The 20,864-nt window shown below is 34.8% G+C and overlaps 1 protein-coding gene across 6 annotated transcripts in view; it reads left to right on the forward strand.

Moving 5' to 3' along the window:
- The window catches only part of NUP58 (nucleoporin 58), a 39,498-nt gene that overhangs the window by 12,629 nt on the left and 6,005 nt on the right, over positions 1–20,864 (forward strand). For 5 of the 6 annotated variants that reach the window (XR_008435901.1, XR_008435902.1, XM_053971417.1 and 2 more), the window contains exons 9-15: positions 6–180; positions 1,488–1,567; positions 2,200–2,318; positions 4,417–4,499; positions 7,313–7,514; positions 13,406–13,504; positions 16,331–16,426. Coding sequence is in view for 4 of the 6 variants with exons in the window: in XM_053971417.1 (XP_053827392.1) it covers positions 6–180; positions 1,488–1,567; positions 2,200–2,318; positions 4,417–4,499; positions 7,313–7,514; positions 13,406–13,504; positions 16,331–16,426 (854 nt within the window). In the remaining 2 variants the exon portion in view is untranslated. Of the gene's footprint in view, positions 1–5; positions 181–1,487; positions 1,568–2,199; positions 2,319–4,416; positions 4,500–7,312; positions 7,515–13,405; positions 13,505–16,330; positions 16,427–16,668; positions 16,830–20,864 lie in introns of those variants that run through there. The other variant, XM_053971418.1, reaches the window with a different exon arrangement.

Below are 20,864 nucleotides of genomic sequence, written 5' to 3' on the forward strand. Positions count from 1 at the left end.
CCCAGGAAATTTGTGAAAGAACAAAAACAAGTTCAGGAAGAAATTAGTAGAATGTCCTCTAAAGCGATGCTTAAAGTACAAGAAGACATTAAAGCTTTGAAACAGCTTCTCTCTGTAGTTGCCAGTGGATTACAGAGAAACATTCTTAATATTGACAAGCTGAAAGTGGAAACTGCCCAGGTATAATTGAATATAACCTTTGTTATGTAGAGTTTGTATGCTGATTATTTCATATAGGATAGCTAGCCTTTTTTATCAGTAAAGTTAACGTGTGTTCCAAATAAACAGTTGTAAACAGAATGAAAAATTGAATCACTTCTATCTCTTTGAAGTTACTGGGGAAAACTGAAATCTGTGCTGTCAGTATTTTCAGATAAGTACAACAGCAGTAAAATTACTTCTATTCAGGAAAGCATTCCTACGTAGCAAAGGCAATAGAAGTGTGTGTCCACTTTAGTTCTGTTTCAGTTATATATTCAGCTGCTAGTGAAGACCCATTTGTAACAACTTGATGGACTCTGGCGCAGCAAAAATACAAAGGCGTGTTCCTCTGATGGCTTTGGAGGAAGAAAATACCAAATTACCCCATAATGTTTCAGGGACCAAAATTTCTTGATTAGCACTAGTATTTATTTAGGGAACTTGAGTCACATATCTGTCCACTAGTCTGTGTCTGAACTGTGCAGACAGTTGGAGCTCAAGTTTTGATGCAGATGCTTTTCAAGTTCTGTACCACCTTTTATTTCATCTAGTATGTCAAGGCTGCTTGCTATATAAATAAGTGATAATTTATTCTCAATAAATTATCAAAAAAACATCAAAATTTTGATGTTTTTCTTTATTTTACTCTATAGTTGCACCTTTTCAACATTTTTCTGTGAAAACAAAAGCTTGTTAATGATATTTTTATATTTCTGTACATGATGCAGTTGAGTATAATCACAAAACCACGCACTGAGAAATTCTTAATGGTAAAATTATTAGGAAGTATTAAGCAGAAGTGTATGCTGTAATTATCATGTATAATGTGATGATTTCCATAGAGGGGCATTTTTCTAAAGTAGTTAATATTTTTTAAAAAGTCAAAGTAATATTTTTTTTCTATTTTTTCTCTTTTAGGTGTGTTACTTCCTTGTACTTAACTATTGCTTTTTTCCCCCTCTACCCCTCAAAAATTGTAATACTACTGAAGTACAACAGAAAAATTGTCTCTGACAGTTTAGTGCAATATTTTCTCAACTTCTGAGCACCTAATGTGCTTTCAGTATGTGCTATCTTTTGTTCCATCCCCAAACTTCTGTTGGTATTTGCAGTTCTCCAACTTTCTGATAGTCAGTTCTTTGGGTAATTTCTGATCAAATTTTATCACAGTGTTAAATATGTGAAGAAAGTATTTTATGTGAGTGAAGAATAGAGTCCTAGCATTTTTATTTTTGAACACTTTGTGGAGAACCTTATATTTTATTAATTTTCTCTTGTTTATTTAGGAGCTAAAGAATGCAGAAATAGCATTGCGAACACAGAAAACTCCTCCTGGTCTTCAGCATGAAAATACAGCCCCAGCAGAGTAAGTTACCATTACTTGTAGAAAATAGTCAATAATACAGCTTGGAGAAGAGGAAAATTGAGGAGACCTTATTGCAGCCTTTCAGTATTTAACAGGGGCTTGTATAAAAAGCAGGGACAGAGTTTTTAGTAGGCCCTATTATGACAGAGGTGATGATTTTAAACTGAAGAGGGCAGATTCAAGGAAGAAACTTTTTTGATGAGCATGGTAAAAGTGGAAAAAGTTGCCCAGTGACATGTTGGATGCCCCGTCCCTGAAAACATTCAAGGTCAGGATGTCCCTGCTTATGGCAGGGGATTTGGAAAGGACCTTTCAATGTCATCTAGTCCAACCCAACTGTTTAAGGATTCTATGAACTGCATAATACAATTTTTTTCCCCTGCTTCTTGTAACATTTATATGAAGTGCTTCATAGAATCAGTGTTTTATTTCTTCACTTAAATTATCTTTATGTCTTCGACATGAAAAATAGTCTTCACTCTTGTTCTGATTGTAGAGTGACATCAAGAATGTCATACAACCTAACTGTGCAATTAATTGAATGAAAATTGGCAGTTAATAGAGATCAGGTAAAAACATTCAGACAAATTAGTAATGTTTAATCATACAATTTCACTGTATTACTCATCTAGCTACTTCAGAATCTTGGTCGAACAGTTTGAAGTACAGCTGCAGCAGTACAGGCAACAAATTGAAGAACTGGAAAATCATCTTGCCACTCAAGCAAATAATTCACACATAACTCCACAAGGTAAATGTTTCGGTTCTAATCTTTTATACATGAAGAATTTAGCAAACTTATAACGAAAACCTAGTAATTAATCTTTCCCTGCTTTCGTTGTTGTTGGGTTTTCTCATTTAATGTACTGAACAAATTAATATTCAGATTAATTCTGTAATTGTTGAATTTGGGACAATGTGTTTGGAATTAAAGGTTCCATTCATAAGGGTTCTTAAGCTATTTAACATGGATCCATTTCCTGAGTTGCAATTTTTAAGCCTGGTTTGTTTTCACATCTGTATCTCCCTCCCTTCAGCATCTAGCTGATGTCTTGCACTGGGCCTTCTGGCCAGACAAATGTGGGTGCCTGCTCTGTCAGCACCAGATCAAAATGAGAACTTCTCCTTCACTTTGGGGCCTGTTGGTATTGCCTTCAGCTCTGACTAGCTGAGAGCATTTTGTCTTGTTTGCTGCCACATAATTCAACCTTGAGAAAATCTCTCTGGTCAAAGAATGCTGACCTCTGGACAGTAGTCTTCTGGTGTTTACCATTCCTGTGGTCATAGACAGTTTTATCTTCTGGGCCATTTTAGGTACGGGTCCTGCAATAAGCAGTGATTTCATGTGCTTGTCTTTTTCTGCTAAATGGTACTTGAAAATCTTGCCATCACTGGATGGTGCACAAACTTTATATGGACTTTATATGTCAAAAAGCAAGAGGACTGTCTAGATCTAGCTTCCATAGTGAAAGATCTGCTGAATCTTGAGGGTCCTCTATCTTTGTGTGACCTTCTTGTCCATCAAGAATATGAGAAGGATGCCTTCACAGATTTTCTTAAGGTTTTTAGCAGTTTCTGCTATAATCAAACGGTTCTTTATTTGTGTAGGCAAGGTTCAATCTGTTGTGCCAGTTTGAGCATATTGTCAGTAGTATCTGGTGATCTAGTCAACACTCTGTTGCATATGTCCGTAGCCTTTACTGTACAGAAGAAAACTTCCTTTGCGATGCAGGTTTCCATGACTCTGAATGTCCTGAAAATTTTGAAATATCTAGTAGTCACTATCAATAAATTGCCTTCAGACTAATTGAAAACTTGTGACCAGTTTTCCTAGATACTGCTGCCTCCACAACCCTGTGGGCTGGCATGAATTGATTCTACAGCTTTCTTGTTTTTCAAGGGTGAAACTCCTCTATGGAGAGGCAAACATTTTCAGTTCAAGAATCATTGCTAGATCTATGCATCTTCAAGAACTTGATAGCTACTATATGCATTTCGGTGTACATATATATTTGCATTCAGGCTATGTGCATCGTTCAGAGGAAACACAGAAGCTAATCTTTACACAATAAAAGAACCACTTCAGTACTTTTCTGTCCTCTACTTCACTGCATTGTTTCAGTGCCTCTATGAGAACAACATTTTTTTGTGAACAGATAGCTCATTCTGCCAAAATCTTTGAGATTTTCCCTTTGGTGCTAAGGTTTTGCCTTAGTGTTGGGTCAATGCCCTGAAAATACTTTTATATCTGTGTGGGAAATAGGATATCCTAAATAAAAGGCAAGAAGCTCCCTGTTGTGTTTCTCTGATTATGATATGCTTGTGGGTAGAGCCAGATTAAGAGATCCTGTGATTCTTATTAGTTATGTCTTTAAAATGTAAATAAAGCTTCCATTCTACTATTTCTCACTAAATTAACTGAACACTTAACTATGTTTTAAGACAGAGTGGAAAATATATACAAACACAAGCAAATATGATTTAACTCTATCTAGGTAGAAGCCAGTGAGGTAAAAAATGTTCCTGTGTAATTAGGTTAAAATTAGTTTAAATATTACTTTTTGGCTTTTCTAAATAATAGAATCATAGGAAGCTCTTTTCTCAGATTTATTTTTATATACATGGTAAACAGTACCTTTCAAAATAAAGTTGGAAACCCTGTCAAAAAGTACTCCTTGGATAATTTGTGGCACCCAATTTCTGGGTCAAATCTTGTATTTCATGCAATTGTTCTTGTGTTTTGTGTGCTGTACGGGTTTTAGGTGAGCTTCTTACATTGGTATAAACACTAAATGTTTTCTTCTGATAATGAGATTGTTACTTACCAATATTTTATATGCATCTTACAGATTTGTCTATGGCTATGCAGAAAATCTATCAAACATTTGTAGCTTTAGCTGCACAACTTCAGTCAATACATGAAAATGTAAAGGTATGTTTTGATGTGTTCTGTGTATTTCCTGTATGACTGTAAAGATCTTCAGGTGGTTTTGTTTTGGATTGGTTGGTTGGTTTGTTTGGTGTTTTTGGGTTTGGGTTTTTTTTTTTTTTGTCCTTCTGTTAAATTGAGTGCTTTTAAAAATTTTTAAACTGTCCTGGAGAAGTGCTTTGATTAAAAAAATAGCTTTTGTTCAACTGAAGTTGTATTTAAAGTATTTAATAATAAGGATGACAGCAACTGACAACAATCATTTGAGTTACAAAATGTTTTTCATCTAACTCCTTTCCTTCTAATTGTTGATCAGTTTTTAAAATGTGTTTTCAAGCTCTTGCTTGTATATTTTGACTTTTGCCCAATGACCTCTTGATCTGAAGCAAAGATGATCTAAGTCTGCTCTTGCTCAAATAGGTAACAGGAGAAAAAAATGTGAATTTCCATATGTAAGATATTTCAGCATATCAAAGAATGGTGGTTAAAGTTGTGTTCTTTTAGTTTCTTGTTTTAAAACCTGGCTTTCATGGTAAGTAGTATTTGTAGACAGAAAAAGAAAAGACTGTGTATGAAAGCTTAGGTATCAGAGGTCCTAATTCGGCCTGTTTTTTCCATCACAGACTATGGCTCATTCCATTTTCCCATTTGCAGTTCTGGATAGGTTGACAAAATGTCACTGTCCTCCAATCCTTTCAATCAAGATTTTTCTTGAAAGCATCAGAATCCTTTTTGGCTACAAAAAAACAAACTATAACAAACCAACTTGAAGAAGAGTACAAGTGTTTGAAATTGTTACTGCTAAGTGACTTCCTTAATGGAAATAAGTCTTGTTAAAACTTTTGCTGGTTTCCTTCTCTGAGCTTCTTCTTCACAGCATTGCTAGTTCTCTAAACATCTGAAACTTTTTACTTTTTCTGAATAAAGTTCAGGAATACTGAGGATATTATATGATCTTGATTCCTTGCATTGCTTCTGTCAGCATAGATGGTTTACAAATACCTTTTATCAGATATTTGTGCTGCTCTTAGTTAATTCAGTTCTGCTGACAGGTGTAGAATGCATCAGCTCCTCCATATTTTCTGCAGAATTACCCAAAAGGTTTCCCAAATGTTTTCAGGGCTCATGGCTTCTGAAATCTGAGTGTAGCCTGAATTTGTGCAGTGGTCTTTGTGATGATACATTTTTGTTGTTCTTAAGTATGTAGAGCTGGATTAGTGTGCAGATATAAGCCATAGCATCTTCAGTACCCTGTCAGTGTGACTGAACAGGAAAGACCTTTCTTCAGTTTAGAGTAGAATTCTGTTGCCCAAAATTAAGGGGGTGGTTTGAAGATGTTTCTTCTGGGAAATTTTTTTGAGATTTAATCTAGTGGGTGAATATGGATCCTGGTATTTTGGAAGGCATTTTATAAATAGAGCTTCAAAAAACAGCAAGATGTGTACTGCTTAAGTGAATCTTAATTATAACCATCTGTTTTAGTTTATCAACTACAAGATGCCAGAAGGGGAGAGCAGTTTTGAAACTGATCTCTGCCTAACCTGGTGGTTGTGATATGGTTTGTGGAAGGCAGAGCTGTGATCACAGTTCATTTCTTTGCCTGATGAAAAGTAAGTGTGCTTGGGCACAATTCGAGTAGGTAATGTTATTAAATCATTCAGCATAGCATAGCCTTAAGAACTGCTTTATGATTTCTAAGGCTTTTGTCAACTTTCAGGGCAGTCGGTATGGCATTGTATTAAATCCCATCAGAATTCTACAATTGCCTTTTCTCTCCAAAGACAGCAGTTCTGATGTGATAATGATAATGTGATAATGTGGTTCCTGCTGTTGCTGGTAGATCTGGAATTACAACTGTTCAAATCCTGAGTCAGTTTTTGAACTCTAAACTCCTCTTTGAGGAAACAAACATGCTTAGCCAGGAACACAGGACCATAGTATCCCTTCCATAAACTGGAAACTATTGTCCTTTAATAAATCCATTTCACTTAAAGATTTCCTGTTGTAAGATGGAAATAATTATCAGTTATCTAGTTAAAGCTTTTTATTTAATTTTTGTTCTGCAAGATATCTGTAGATTCCTCATCTGTGACACACAGAAATTGTTCATGATGAACAAACCAAGCTGGGCTATTGCCACAGAAAGTGGTGGAGTTTTGAGGGGGGAAAAGGGTCATAACGCAAGAGATTTGGGCTACCTGTTACCCTAAGGCAGAATGATCTATTGCATTTGGACTGTGTTACATTGCTAATGAAATACATCAGAAACAAGAGTGAATTTTTAAATTTTGGTAGCTTCTTTAGCTTGTGTAATAAGAAATGCAAGAGTGAAAGGAAGGAAAGAAACACAAGTGAAGGTGATAGGGGAGCAAAAGCAGACTCCATGGTGAAAAGGTAGCACTGAAGAAAAGTGTGTCATTTTATAAGCTAGTAATGTGGCTTTATTTTTCCTCTTGGGTCAGCTAAGTACAGTGATACAAATTGAATTGTGATTTGCTCCAACATTGAAAGACTTAGGCTGACATACTGAATGGTATCCATTATCCTCAATGGCTTTGCAGCATTTAAGTATGCAACCTGTACTGGCTGTAGCTGTTGCAAACTAGTTATTTCTATCTCATAGCCTGACAAGGTTTTTTGGGTTATGGAGGGAGCTTCTCATTTATTTTGGTGGTGGTGTTTGTTGGTTTGGTTTTTTGTGGGTTTTTCTTTGTTCTTTTAGAAAATGTTATTTGTAACTCAGTGTCTCTTTCCTTACTAAGTTAAGAGTTTGTCTGATACATGGAACTAAAATGGCTTCCTCCCATCCCCTTCAGATGCTCAAAGACCAATACCTTGGCTACAGGAAAAGCTTTCTGGGAGATGCCATGGATGTGTTTGAGGCAAGACGAACAGAAGCTAAGAAGTGGCAAAGCGCGCCACGCGTTACCACTGGACCGACCCCTTTCAGCAACATACCAAATGCAGCAGCCGTTGCAATGGCTGCAACACTTACTCAGCAGCAGCAGCCTGCTACAGGTCTGAGTGCATTCAAGTTATAGATTATTAGCGTTACAACAATAGTAAATTTGTGTCACATTTTCTATGAGGTCTTCCTTTGTGTTTGACTAAAAATCTAAATGTTGTGATGAGCGAAGTTACTGATACCTAGCCAATAGAAAAATGCAGGGTAGACTTAGCAATAATTATACAACAGATACTTAATCTTGTGAATTTACTTGTATTAGTGATACTTACTTACTGTATTGTTCTAACTTACCCCTTGGAATGTGAGTCTTCACTCTTAAGTAACATCTCTGAATACTCATAGTATAGCCTCTTTCCAGAAATTGTATCATTACAGTAAATTATTTTAAATTGGAGAGGAGAGAATATCTAAATGCATACTATCTTTTCTTTATGTAAAATTAATAATGCATTTTTATATAGCACTTTGGAACTGTAAAATGAAAAATGCTGTAGAACAGGAAGGATAGTGAAACAAATCTCTGTCGAATAGGAAGTCAAATGCCTGGCTTATTTTGTAGCCAACTCTTTTGTGTAAGTATGACATTGGAGCATTTTGCTGGCCATTCTACTATTGTGAATAATTAGTAGAGAAAGTAGAGTGGGTCACTGGTTCTGCCTGTGCATGTGAGTAAGAGGAAGACTAAAAGAGGAAATGCATGACCCACTGCAAATAAAGAACAGATACATATGGCAAAGGAATAATTTAAGGCACCTTAATTGACATTCTTATACTCACCAATGCTCTCTGAGAGGGATTTCAGAATACAGACAACTGAATTTATATGTCATCAGGGAACAGAAATAAGGTTAATTCCATTTAATTTTACTTGAACAGGGATATATATCTGTCAGCAAATTAAGAAAAGTATTGGTAGCTTCATTCTACCTTTAATTTTCCAAAATGTTATTCACATAGGTGTATTGAAAGCGATAATGCTTTCTCTGGTCTTGTAACAGCAGTGTTAATTTGAATGATGCTAATTAAAGACATATGCAGCAACCATGTTAAGTTTGACATATTATTAGGCTATCCTTGCCTTTTCATAAGAGAAATACAATATGCTTCCAGCCCACACCCTTCTAAACAGCAGGGAGATGGGTTTAAATTATAAGTATGCCAAACTACTTTGAACAGAAACCAAAATCTTTGTGAAATACTACTTTTCAGAATTTCAGTAATAGACCACAGTCTTTCTGTTGTTGCTATGTTAATCCATTGAAATTTTGTTGAAGTGGTATCTTCAAAAGGGTTTGGTTTTAAACAGAAAACATGAGTTAATATAATGTTACACTTCAGAGGTTTTAATACAGGTAGTAGTATTGTTGCACACTGCTCGTGCAGCCTAATATTGCCAAAGTAATTTACTCTTCATCTTTTTCCTTATCTTATATTTGTTTTTTTAAAGATTCTCCATGGTCATTACAGGATTAGTAGTTTATGAAAGTCATACACTTGGGATGTCACATTTAAAATCATTTCTTCATTTTTATGAATTGAAGTGAGAGATTTGAAGTTCCTGAACTTCCTAGTCCAGATTCAAGGGAACTGCTAATAACTTCAATAAACTTAAGCCACTTATGGCATGACTTTGTGAATATTCTCTTAGTAATAGGAACGAAGAGAGGAGGGAAAAAAAAACAAATGGCAGAATTGGCCTGTACCAACTTAACTGAGGTAATGTGACTCTATACCTTGAGATATTTTGTAACATTTTGTAGTGAAAGGAACAAATGGGAGTGTGTGAAGGTTGTTTTGTGGTTTGTCTCTTTTTTTCGTGGTTGTTTTGACAGAGTATTTCAAAACCCAAAATTGTGCCAACTACAAGTGTGATGCAGATAGAACAAAGCCATTAACGTTTATCAAACATGCCAACAGAAGTAGACAACAATATTTTTGCTACTTATTCAGTTGGAATACTTTTACCCTCTGTGCAACTCACTGGAGGACCTGAAGAAATAGAAATAGATAGATGTTCTGAGTAGCACTTTAAGAATACTTAAAACTCTTTAGGGTTAGATGAAAGAAAAAGGTACTTGCAGTTCTCTCTAGATCAAAAGTAGATTTAGTCAGGCCTAAACTATTTCAAAGATACCTTGAAGTCCTAAAAGCTTGTTAGATGGAAACATTTCATAATTTTCCTAAATGACTCATTTCAGTGCTTGACTTTTTGCTAGTTTCAGATTAAGGCTGCCCCTTCTTGTTTTGGAGAAGAAGAATCTGTTCTTTCAGTTTTGCAAGAATCTTTAAGGATTGCCTCCTCTTCATTTCCTTTTTATTGCTTGAATTTTCAGATGGCCATTTGCTGTAGTAATGCAAATGCTGCATGTTTTAGTTTTGTGTTATGTTGTTACGAATTGGATATACTATCTGCTAGAAGTTAAAATCATACATGTTTCTTTGCAAGATCTGGATCTTGAAGGGTGGGATAGATGAGGGATGGGAAAAGGTTCTGAGAAAAAAGGCTATGAAAAGAGGTGTATGTAAAGGAAGGGGTAAGGGATGTCTGTGTAATACCTGATCTGCTAATGCTGTTTTTGAAAATGAGAATTAAACAAGAAAATTAATCTGGCCTTTATAAAGTTCTTGATGAAAAATGTAATATATAGTACTCTAGTATTGAGGGATCAGGATGCTTAGTCTCTTTTAAAAAATATTTGATGTTTACATGGTTAAGTATTTAGTAAGATTAACTTAGAGTTAGTTACTGTTCTTTCTCTGAAAAAGATAAATAATAATTTATTTTACATTTATTTTCAGAAGTCAAAAGTTTAGTAGCTACATCTAAGCTGTGGGATCAGGGAATGTTTCCCCAGTTCCTGGGTGTAGGTATGCACCCTGTGTTCTCTCTGTATGCCAAGACCTTTCTGGCATCTGTTGAAATAAATAAAGCCAGTGAGTCCTGGCCATATGGAAGAAAGGGAGCAAAAATGCACTCCACTGCTCACCTTGGATGGATAATCAAGACATCAGGACTGTGGTGTGCACATTAAAGCACAATTCTTGTGCAGTTTTTTAAAGCTAGACTTATTGAAATTATGCTTACGTTTTGGCTGTACACAACCTTTCTCCCTAGCTTGGCACTTCCATTCTGAGCACAGCTTTTTTGGTATCAGTGAGGCTGGTCATGATTTTCTGCAGTAGCAGATAGTTTTAAACGCTGCCTCATCTGCTCCCTCCCTGAGCAATTTTGAATAGCATGGAAGTTACAATGGTGGTGGCTAATCTACCTATTCTTGTTGATGGGATCACAATGTAAGATTTCAAAGAAAATTAAAGCCTAGTGCACCGAGACCTGTAAATGCATGAGGCTGCAACTGATGTTTTTTGGGTAAGACTAAATTGTCTTAAAAAAATGCTTTTCTTTAGGCTTACAATTTCTCATATAGAAATAACCCCCTAAGAAACTCACTCTTTCCTTAACAGGTGAAGTACAAAGTTAGTCAAAGCATTATGAAGCTGTTAGCACACTTTTATGTTTTGACTTATCTCAGTGTGAGGCTGAAGTTATAATGGGAAAGGATACTCAAATTTTACAGCACTTAAACTTTTTATTATGTGGTTTTATATTGACTTTGGTTAAAATTAACCAGTGTATTACTTTATAAGAATAAGATCTAAATTGTAATGCTAAATTTACTCACTGTTTAGTCCAGCTGTAATTTAAAAAATTGCAGAACATCAGTAGGAAATCTGTCTGACCTGTCTGGCTCTCTGTAATGGGTCCTATTCATTAAACTGAAGTGCTCTACAGGGCAAATACATCAAGTTCTAAAATGTTAAAATACTTGTTATAAAGAATTTGTCTTGTACCTGTAATAGCCGGAAGTGCCATTTTTTTCTTGCTAATACTCTCAGCATCAAAGAGTGTTACTAGTCTTCTGCTATTGAAGATTATGTTCACTTATAGGAACTATAAGCAGTGATGATACCTTCAGAACATTATGGTACAAAATCAACAAATATCATATGCTGTTGCTCAATAAAAAGTTTATTAGCCTAAGACATAAGATCCTGTTTTATATGATCTGAGGTGTTTTAGTATAATGTTTTATACTGGCTCTAAAAAAAGCATGTTGCATTCGGTAAAAAGCTTGGCCTGGAGGACTGTAGTGTTTTGTTTATAAGGTCTTCCACTAACAGTGCCTCCTACTGAGACAGAAACCTGTGTACTTGCGAAGGAACTGGATACGTGTTTTTGGGTTCTTTCAGTTAATTAGCTCACTGACTTGTGTAGGGGGTTTTGGTTTTTTATTGTCAATTTCTTATTTTTTAAGAGCTGCTAGGTAGATGTATCAGTATTTAAACTGGATGTAAACAACTTTAGTTTGAAATTTGTGGAAATTTGTAATTGCAACATCTGATATACTTTTTTTTAAGTGGAAGAAATAGCGTGGATTTTCCAACTATTTCCTGCTAAGCAGAGACTGAAGGCCAACAACTTTAGTTGGCCTTAAAATTTATTTTTAACACTACTTGGAGTATACAGATGTTATTCAGCTTGGATCACGTAAGAATTTTGTGTTCCTAGCAAAAGTTGTTACTTTTCAACATACAGTGCCTTTCACTTGATTCAAAATGATTTTCCATTTAAATCTTCAAATACTGAAATTATTTTAAGAGCTTGAAATATTCACATTTTAAACTCTGTATAAATATTAGTAACAGGAAATTTTGAATTAAAATAGCCCAGATGTTGTAATGGTTTAGGAAGAAGGTCAAAATCATCTGAGCTTTATAGTAATATTTGAATAAATCATCACTTTCACAGATATAGGATGTCAAGTATGTTCAAAGATGGAGAAGGCCATCTTGAGCAGAGGTGCAGATGTCTGTGGATTAAGAGTTTGGCACTGTATTTTATCTCTAATGGTTAAACTTTTAAAATAGTGCACTGAAAACTGTTTGAAAAAGACAGGAATAGAAGATTGTACTGTGAAAACTGTCAAAATATATTAATTATTTATCAGAATTAATTATTTTAAAATGTGTTAGTGATGGGCTAGGAATTTGATTCTTTATTCCCCAAGGTTAAGGTAAAAAAAGGAACTGAGACTGTAAATTTCATCTTGGCAGACTGAAATTGTTTTTTGACAGCCCTGCATCTTAATGTGAATATGCAGGGAAATTACTGTCAGCTTTTTTTAAATTATGGAACAAACTCTGAAATTTTGAATGTATCTAATTCATTAAGGTACACAGAACTGTGCCTTTTGTAAATGGTTATTTAAACAGGTGGTTTGACTAGTTTACCTTATTGAATGGTGTTATGTAGCAGAGCTTAACAGAACTCAGTTATCACTTGTGTGGAAAAAAATGAATTGTCATGTTACTGTGTAATTGACTTGCTTAAAAATGAACAATAAATTTAATAAAATAAAGTCATTGTCTTGTTTTTTATCTTAGTGTTCTGTTTAAATTTGGATGGAATACTTGAGTAGTTTTGAAGAATCCTATTTATTAATTTTAGGTAATACAGGTTTAGTTACATTAGTGTCAGTTCTTATGTTTCTAATTTAAAAGTTCTCCCTTACTCTGATTCCATTAATACAGGTATCAAAATGTTGTTACCTATGAGTTCTCTCAAGGTTTTGATTAACATTTTAAAGTTTAAGGTGAGACTGTTTAACTTCTAAAAATACTAAATTATGTTTTTGTTATTAGTTTTGGTTAGTTTCACCTTACTACAATCAGTATTTTCTTAGGTTGTTGACAAGTTAATGTAGAGGCAGTTAATGTAGAGGTAGTTAAGTGAGAAATTTTGATGAGGTAAAATCTGGGTTCTTAATGGGATTTGTTGAAAGCAATGATGTTCACATTATCAAATACTTGAATAAGTAAATAAAGGACCTCTTTACTATCAAAGAGTAAGGCAAGTTTGTTCTCATTTTTTTTGTACCAGGGCCACAGCCATCTCTGGGAGTTAGTTTTGGAACGCCATTCGGCTCAGGTATTGGCACTGGCTTGCAATCAAGTGGCTTAGGTTCTTCAAGCCTTGGAGGTACACTTTAACTTTTCTAATCTTTCATTGAGTTATTATACCGCACAGCTGAATCTCTTGCAAACCTTTAACTCCACTAAGAGGATTATCTGTTTCAGAGAAAGACCTTACAATTTGTCAGGTCTGTGCTTTCCAGGCTTCTTCCTGCCTTGAAGAAGGAGTTGCTAGGGCTAAGCCATTGTAGTGAAACCTCAACATGAACAGGATTAGGTAATCACAGAGAGAGTGTGCTCTAAAAGCTAGGGAAGGACATCAAGTGTGTTGGAACTACAACTTGACTGAATTTTACCTATATGAAAGTTAGGCATCTGAGACATTAGAGCACACTGTAGGTAATCTGTGGAAGTTTTTCACCTTTTAACTATAGAGACCCATTTCTGCTTGTATTAAAATAAGAATAAATGCTAAAAAGTTACTGCAGTTCTGTGATGCTGAAATCTATTTCCTTTAGCACTCACTCTGTGCCTCAGTGCAGAGGTGGAGAAAAAGTCTCTCCCCCAGCTGAAAAAGCAATATATGAAAGAGAGGGAAAAATACTTATCAAAATGTTAATAGTGCTGGTGGGAATGATATCCCAGGAGGACGTATAACTGTGAAAAAGTAGGTGATATTAAAAAAAATTCAAAGTTAATGTAGACCTTTTATTTTACATGTAATGTGTTCTCACCACTAGAGCTACAGATAGAATTTAAGTGATTAGCAGAATCTCATCGGCATGTAAGTTTCCTGTATGTATAGGTCAGGGTTCCTACAGATAATAATGTTTTCTGGAGTTTTAATAAGATCTGCAAAAAAAATTGTTACATGTGCTGAGCACAAACATAATATGGTTTTTCTTGTTTCATCCTCCCTTCTCTGCAGCCTCTGTCCCCATTCCTACATTTTGCCTATGAGCCGAACGTATGAGTCAGTGTTGTAATGTATTTAAAATAATTAAGCATCACTCAGTATTGGGAAGATGATGTGACCTGAACATTACATGAGATTTACCTTTAATAATCGCCTTGAAAATACCTTTAAATCTACCTGTGTCCCTTCTCATCAGATTTTAAGTGTTTTCAGATAAAAGAAAATATGTATACCTAAACAGGAAAAAAAGTAAAAATAATGAGCTAAAAGGAAATTACTTTGGAATTACCATTTTTTACTGCAATGTTTTAAATGCCTTAAAAAAAAAAAAACAAAACAAACATAAATTTCTTCCATTTCTGCTGAAAAGGTTGTAGACTAAAGATTCTTCACCAGTCTTACATATGTAAATAAATGAACATTCCAACTGCTTTTAGTTTTATCCAAAAACCCTGACTTGTATTCTCTTTTTTTTCCTAGCTCTCTGCCTAGGAAGGTATTTGCTTGCATCATTAATTTGCAAAATGTCTTAACAAATCCATAAGACTCTCTGATAGAAGCAAATATAGAAGAATAAATACATACCTGCAAAATAGCCTGTAGGTGTGTTCTTGGAAACAAATTGGCTGAATGATTGCTTAAGTTTCTTTGGGATTTTAATCTTAGGGATTTGGGTTTTTGAACAGGACAACTTCTTGTGTAGGCTCTGGAAGTGCTAATTTAGTTGGGGAAATTTGCTCTCTTTCCTTGATTAATGTTCTGTGTACTTTGACAGTGATAAACAGAGCCTTTTACATTTAAGTATACAAATTATTAGCATAGATCCTATGGTTTAGTCAATATTTGCAGATAATTTGCCTGATCATTGGTAAAGAATTTCAACCTAGATAGGACAAAAGAGTGTGTCATTTAAATGAACTGTCTTACACAGAAATTATACTTGTCATTACTTACTCTTAATACCCCTTTGATTTAAAAATGTCAGAAAACTTGAGAACACTGCTCCAGATAGTGTGTTCAGTCCTTACTGGTTTTAAAATCTCAAAAATATTTCTGTAAAGGAATGGTAAAGGCTCAGTTTGCAGGATTTTTCCTAATGCTTGAAACTTAAGATGGGAGCACGATTTCCTCAAACATAAATACAAATACTGTTCTCTTTTTGAAAACCTGAGACAGCTAAAATCAGAGTATATACATTTCTTACAGTTCTTACTGTCTGCCCTCTATTTCAAACTGCAAATATCAATTTACTTTTCCTTCAGAGTGACCTCATATTAATAACACAATTTGAAACCTCAAAAAATTTAAATCATGAAATTATGAATATCAATTACAAAAAAAAACAATTAAATTTTGACAGCTATAAATTTATGGCTGCCCTTTTTATAACGATTTTTCACATTAAATACTGTGAAATTTGTTTCTATTCTCTATTTAAACTATTTTGTATTTTCCTGGATCAAGTTGATCCCTAATAACCTGAAAGGCGAATGACTCTAAAGTAAGCCAAGTGTAAACTGAACAAAATGGTTACTCTGTTTTAAGCATAATTATTTTTTCTGGAGTTGTAGATGAAGATTGTGACTTTCTGTAATAAAAATCATGTAACTTGTATCTGAAATTTTTTAGTTTTAGCTCATTTGGTTACCATTTCCTGCCAATTTAACAGCAATTCAATAGAAATTTCTTAAACTCTGATTGATAGTTCACACCACCTGTTTTTATAATTTTTCCTTTACTCAGTTTTGGATTTTGAAGGTAGTAGTTTTCTCAATGCTTTCCAGTTTGCACTGTTTTTTTAACACAATGCCGTGTCAGAGATAAATACTCTTCAGACAATAATCATAGGAATATTTGTATACCAAAAATGCTTAGAATTATGTTTGAGTTTAGAATACTCACCTAAAGCCTATGTGTCCTTTATTTGCTGTGTCTGTAATTTTTTTTTGTTGTATGTCTTTACTATTATTCTACTAGGATTTGGAAGTAGCTCTGCCTTTGGAAGTAGTGCCACAGGAGCGTCATCATTTGGGTTTGGAACTACAAGTAAACCATCAGGAAGTCTAAGTGCAGGTTGGTTTTTTTCTTTTGAATTCAAAAATCAAGTTTATCGTAAAGCAAGTCTTATAATCAAACTGCTGTGCTCACTCCAAGAAATTGATTGTTTTAAAGTTGCCTGTGTATATCACTATTAACATAACTATTCACTTGCTAGAGCCACGTTTTCAGATAAGTTTTTGGGTTCTGTTAAAGGTCTGCTATGTAGACAGTGTTGAGTGAGCATTAATGTTTCCCATTTCATGGTGTCTGTCTAGTTGGGAGAGGAAGCAGGAGATCAGATGCGGCCTCATACACAGAAGAGCAGTTGTCACTTGAGTGCATTGGTATCAGTTATTGATTGAAATTAGCATATAAATTAGCGACAGATATACTAGTAATTTGACTTACTTTATTTACAAATAAAGTTAAAATTATTTTCTGGAAGCCCAGTGGTTTCCTTAAAAATGTCTAAGTTTGAATAGTAAGTTATATGTATTGTATCTCTGTATATATTCATAATTCATTTTATTAACTACTTTGAAAGCATTTCTGTGGCAACTACACAGTACCCATTTAGCTATTTTGGTTTTTGGGGGACGATAAAATATGGATGCTATTGCGCCTTAACTCATAAGTCTGAAATAGAGGTGGCATCCCTATTTACCTTTTAAATAGGAATAATAGCTTACTAAGTTATTACTAAGCACATAGCTTCTATAGTCTGTCTTGCAATCTTTTTTCAATGGCACATTGAAGGAGGATTATGTCTCAAGAAAAACGTTTGATCAACTGCTATTAAAACAGCATTTTGCTGGTATTTACCAGGAAGTGCTATGATTTGTATTCTGGCTTCTCCTTGGTTAGTAATGAGTTGCTAGGCCTGTAAAGTACTTTAAGCTTTGCATTATGAGGTGGAAATGGCTCGCTAAGTTGGCTGTGTAACATTCATGAATGTTAACAACCTAGTAGGTTCTTGATGGATCTCTTTGCAGTATTTGGTGTCCAAGCATCAGCCTTCTTTTACTCAGTTCTTAATATGAAAAATAATTTAAAGATTGTTTATGTTTTTATCTTGTAGGCTATTGTTCCTGAGTCTATATTAAATAATATTGCAGCATTTAAAGCTGCTGGATTACAAAGTTAATAGTTTAGTTTTTAACATATTAAAAATAGAATTACAAAACTACTTGTATGGATCAGTTGTCCATCACTAAGGAGGTATCAAGCCAAAATAAATAACAAGTATGTCTTAGCTATGTTGGTGGTGTGCAGAGGCAATTTAGATAGCTTCCCTCAAACCAGACTTTGTCATGGAGTCAGTGCCGTCAGTCTCTTTTACAAATGAAGGGATTGCACCCAATAAAATGAAGATTGGCAATTATCTCAAAAGAGTCTCAGCTACAGAAAGTAACTGAATAAAAACAGGTGAAATGTAATTTCTGACATTTTTTGCTTAGAAAATCAAGTGGTCATGAAATCCTTATCTAGACTGGGATTATGGAGTAGAAACCACTTTTAAAGTTTTGGTAGCCCAGAAACACACTAACTTTTATCTTTTGTATCCAAAACCTTATGTCATTTAGCACCTGGATTGCATATGGTCTTTAACTTTATTGAGGGTGTATAAATGGGCTTGAATGATACCTGAGACTAGTTAGGTTATATTTAGTTCTTTTAAATTTGTTGTGTCCTGTTTCTTAGGTATCATTGACAGGATCCTGAAAGCATATTCTGGTTTATCTTAGAGTATAATGGTTGCATCTTGTTTTTGAATCTATTTCTTTGAAAAAGATAAGAAAGTGTGGTGAATATGGATTATGGAATTCACTGTTGTTGCTGCTTGGGTTTAGATATGAGCAGTTAAATATTTTCCCAGACTAATGTGTCTGGGAACACTAGGTAAGTGTGTGTTCCAAGACACTCTGTTCCAGGCTGCTTAGGCTGCCCCAACTCTACTCCACAGATTTTCCATCAGTTTGATCTTACCTTAAAACTAAAATTATAGATCACCAAATTGGTTCTGTCAAGTGTTTGATTTTTATGAGTTAGGTTTAATTGCTTTAAAAGATGCAAAAATGTATGTCGTGGTATTACTGCTCTTCTCAGTTTCACTTTGTGTTTGAGGAAAAAATTCTGAGTCCTCTGTGATAGTCTTTGAGCATCTTCTAATAGTAAATTTGGCTTCATCCAGGAATGGTTGTTGTGTTCATCAGCAGATGAAAAGCAGAGCAGCTTCAGTCTCCTTGCAGTTTCTTTAGTGGACACGGTTGTGAGATGGAACAGTGTCTCAGGTGTCCCTCTGAAACACACAGAGGCACTCTAGAAAGCTGACTCCAAAACAAGTCCTATTTAATTCCTACTCTTACTCATTTAATGACAACCAAAAAGGCTGATTTTAGTGGGCTATTGTAAAGGACATTCAGACTCTCAAAGTAATGGGAAAAGGAAAAAAAATCACAATTTAATTTATTTAACAATTTAATAAAATGTTAAGAGGAAGGGGAGTGTTCAAACACAATTTTTGTGATAACAGATGCTAAATATACTTTGAAGATCTGAGTTGAAAATTCTTGTTGGAGACTTATTTTTATTGAAGAATTGCAGCCTCAGTAAATGAGATAAGAGATAATCAAGCGGGATCATGGTTGGATGCACTCATACTGCTGAAAAAGAGACCTTAATATAATCCATGAGCTGCTTTTAGATACAGAGGCTATAATAAATCAAAGTATTCTTGAAATACTTTTTGATCTAGAGCACCCATTGTGGTATGGGAGATGAAAGCAGGAATGGATTGCCATCTGATGAACTGCTGTTTCTCCCTGTAGTATTAAAATTACTAAAAAATATTGTTACGGGAAGGTGTGTACTCACCTTTGGCTTACCAAGCTAAAGGGCTGATAGAAGCACAGATGCACAAGTGAATGCACAAGCCCAATGAATAAAGTGTGGTCATAACACCAGGGAGATGTGAGGCTGTGTCCTTAAAGGGCAGGTTGTCATTTACTTCCTGAAAATCACTGTTCACACATAAATAATACTAATTTCAGCAAGGACATTGTTGATCACATTGTACCTATGGTTCAAGACTTTGTGAGTCTTCCATGTAAACTGAGCTATTTTGTGACTGTCTTTTCTTGCAATAGGAATAAGACTCAATATATATCTTGTTTAAGTTTTTATCTTGAAGATTTTTAATTTGAGCATTCAGCTTTAGGGTTTGCTTTATTTCCAACGAAACTTGGTACCTTGGCCTTGTTATGCTGCCGTGACAGGAGAAAACCATACAGATTAATTTCACAGCTACCTTTCTATACTTTTATGGCTGCCCTTAATATCACTTCTAACATAACAAGCTGTATCTAAATTAACAAGCATGTTCTCAGTCTTCTATCTCATAGTTTATGTATCGTTTACTGTTATATTACTCAAATAAGTGTAGTCTGCCTTCCCTGCTTGCTTCAAAATAATCCTTCCATCTAGAAGCAGCAAGGTGGAGGTAATTTATGAACACTTTACTCTTGCCTCCTGGCGCTACAGGTCACATGCAGCTTTATTATGAATGGCATTCATTATGTTTTCTAGGAAGCAATGCTTGCCTGTTATCTCACATACATGAAGTAAATAGGTAACTTTTTTTGTTCATGAGATTCCCTGATCCATCTTAGCTGGGATTCAGAGTTATCAGGGAAATGGAGTAACACTTGCATGTGTTCACCCCTTACATCCTAGGATGAGAGACAAATTAGCCCACAAAATTTAGACAAGACCCAAATGACCACTATCAGTCACTATCATTAGTCACACTCTAGATCTGCACAACCATTACACTGACAATGAGTTCTATGCAGACAACTGCATGAGTTACTGGAATGTTGATCATGAATTTTCTTGACAAGATGATGTGTGTAACCCAAGTCCAGACATTGCAGGAGGAAGAGTTTCATGTTAAGTTTTGAAGTAGTTCTTAATGCAGAGTGTCAGTAACAAGTGAGAGAACAGAAGACATCAGGCTTGTGAGAGCTGCTTTAGGATTCTGATGAGACAACCAGCTGGGCTTTTATTTCTGTACTCCAAAAATATTTTAGGCATTGACTTGAAGATACTGATATGACCAAAGGATTGCTTCAGCCGTCTGCTAGAGAACTAGTGAAGCAATATAAAGTAACCCGTATTGAGAATACACTCTTTCTTGATTGTGAACCAGTCCCATTTTTCTTATTATCTTAATTGTTTGCAGGTTTTTATATACAACTTGTATGAAGCTCTTTGTTAAAATCTGAACTTGCTGGTGTCTTACTTATTAATTTGTGGTCTCTTGAGACAACAAAAAATGAAGTTATGAAGTTCTGCTTCTTAAAGTAATCTTTGAGAAATTTCTAGCATTCTCTAATAGTTGCAATTATTATCTACGTTGATTATGCATAACTGATACAAATTTATAAAAGAAAGTGAAATGAGTTAGTGTTAC

The sequence above is a fragment of the Vidua macroura genome, chromosome 2 (genome assembly GCF_024509145.1).
Source record: "Vidua macroura isolate BioBank_ID:100142 chromosome 2, ASM2450914v1, whole genome shotgun sequence".
NCBI lineage: Eukaryota > Metazoa > Chordata > Aves > Passeriformes > Viduidae > Vidua > Vidua macroura.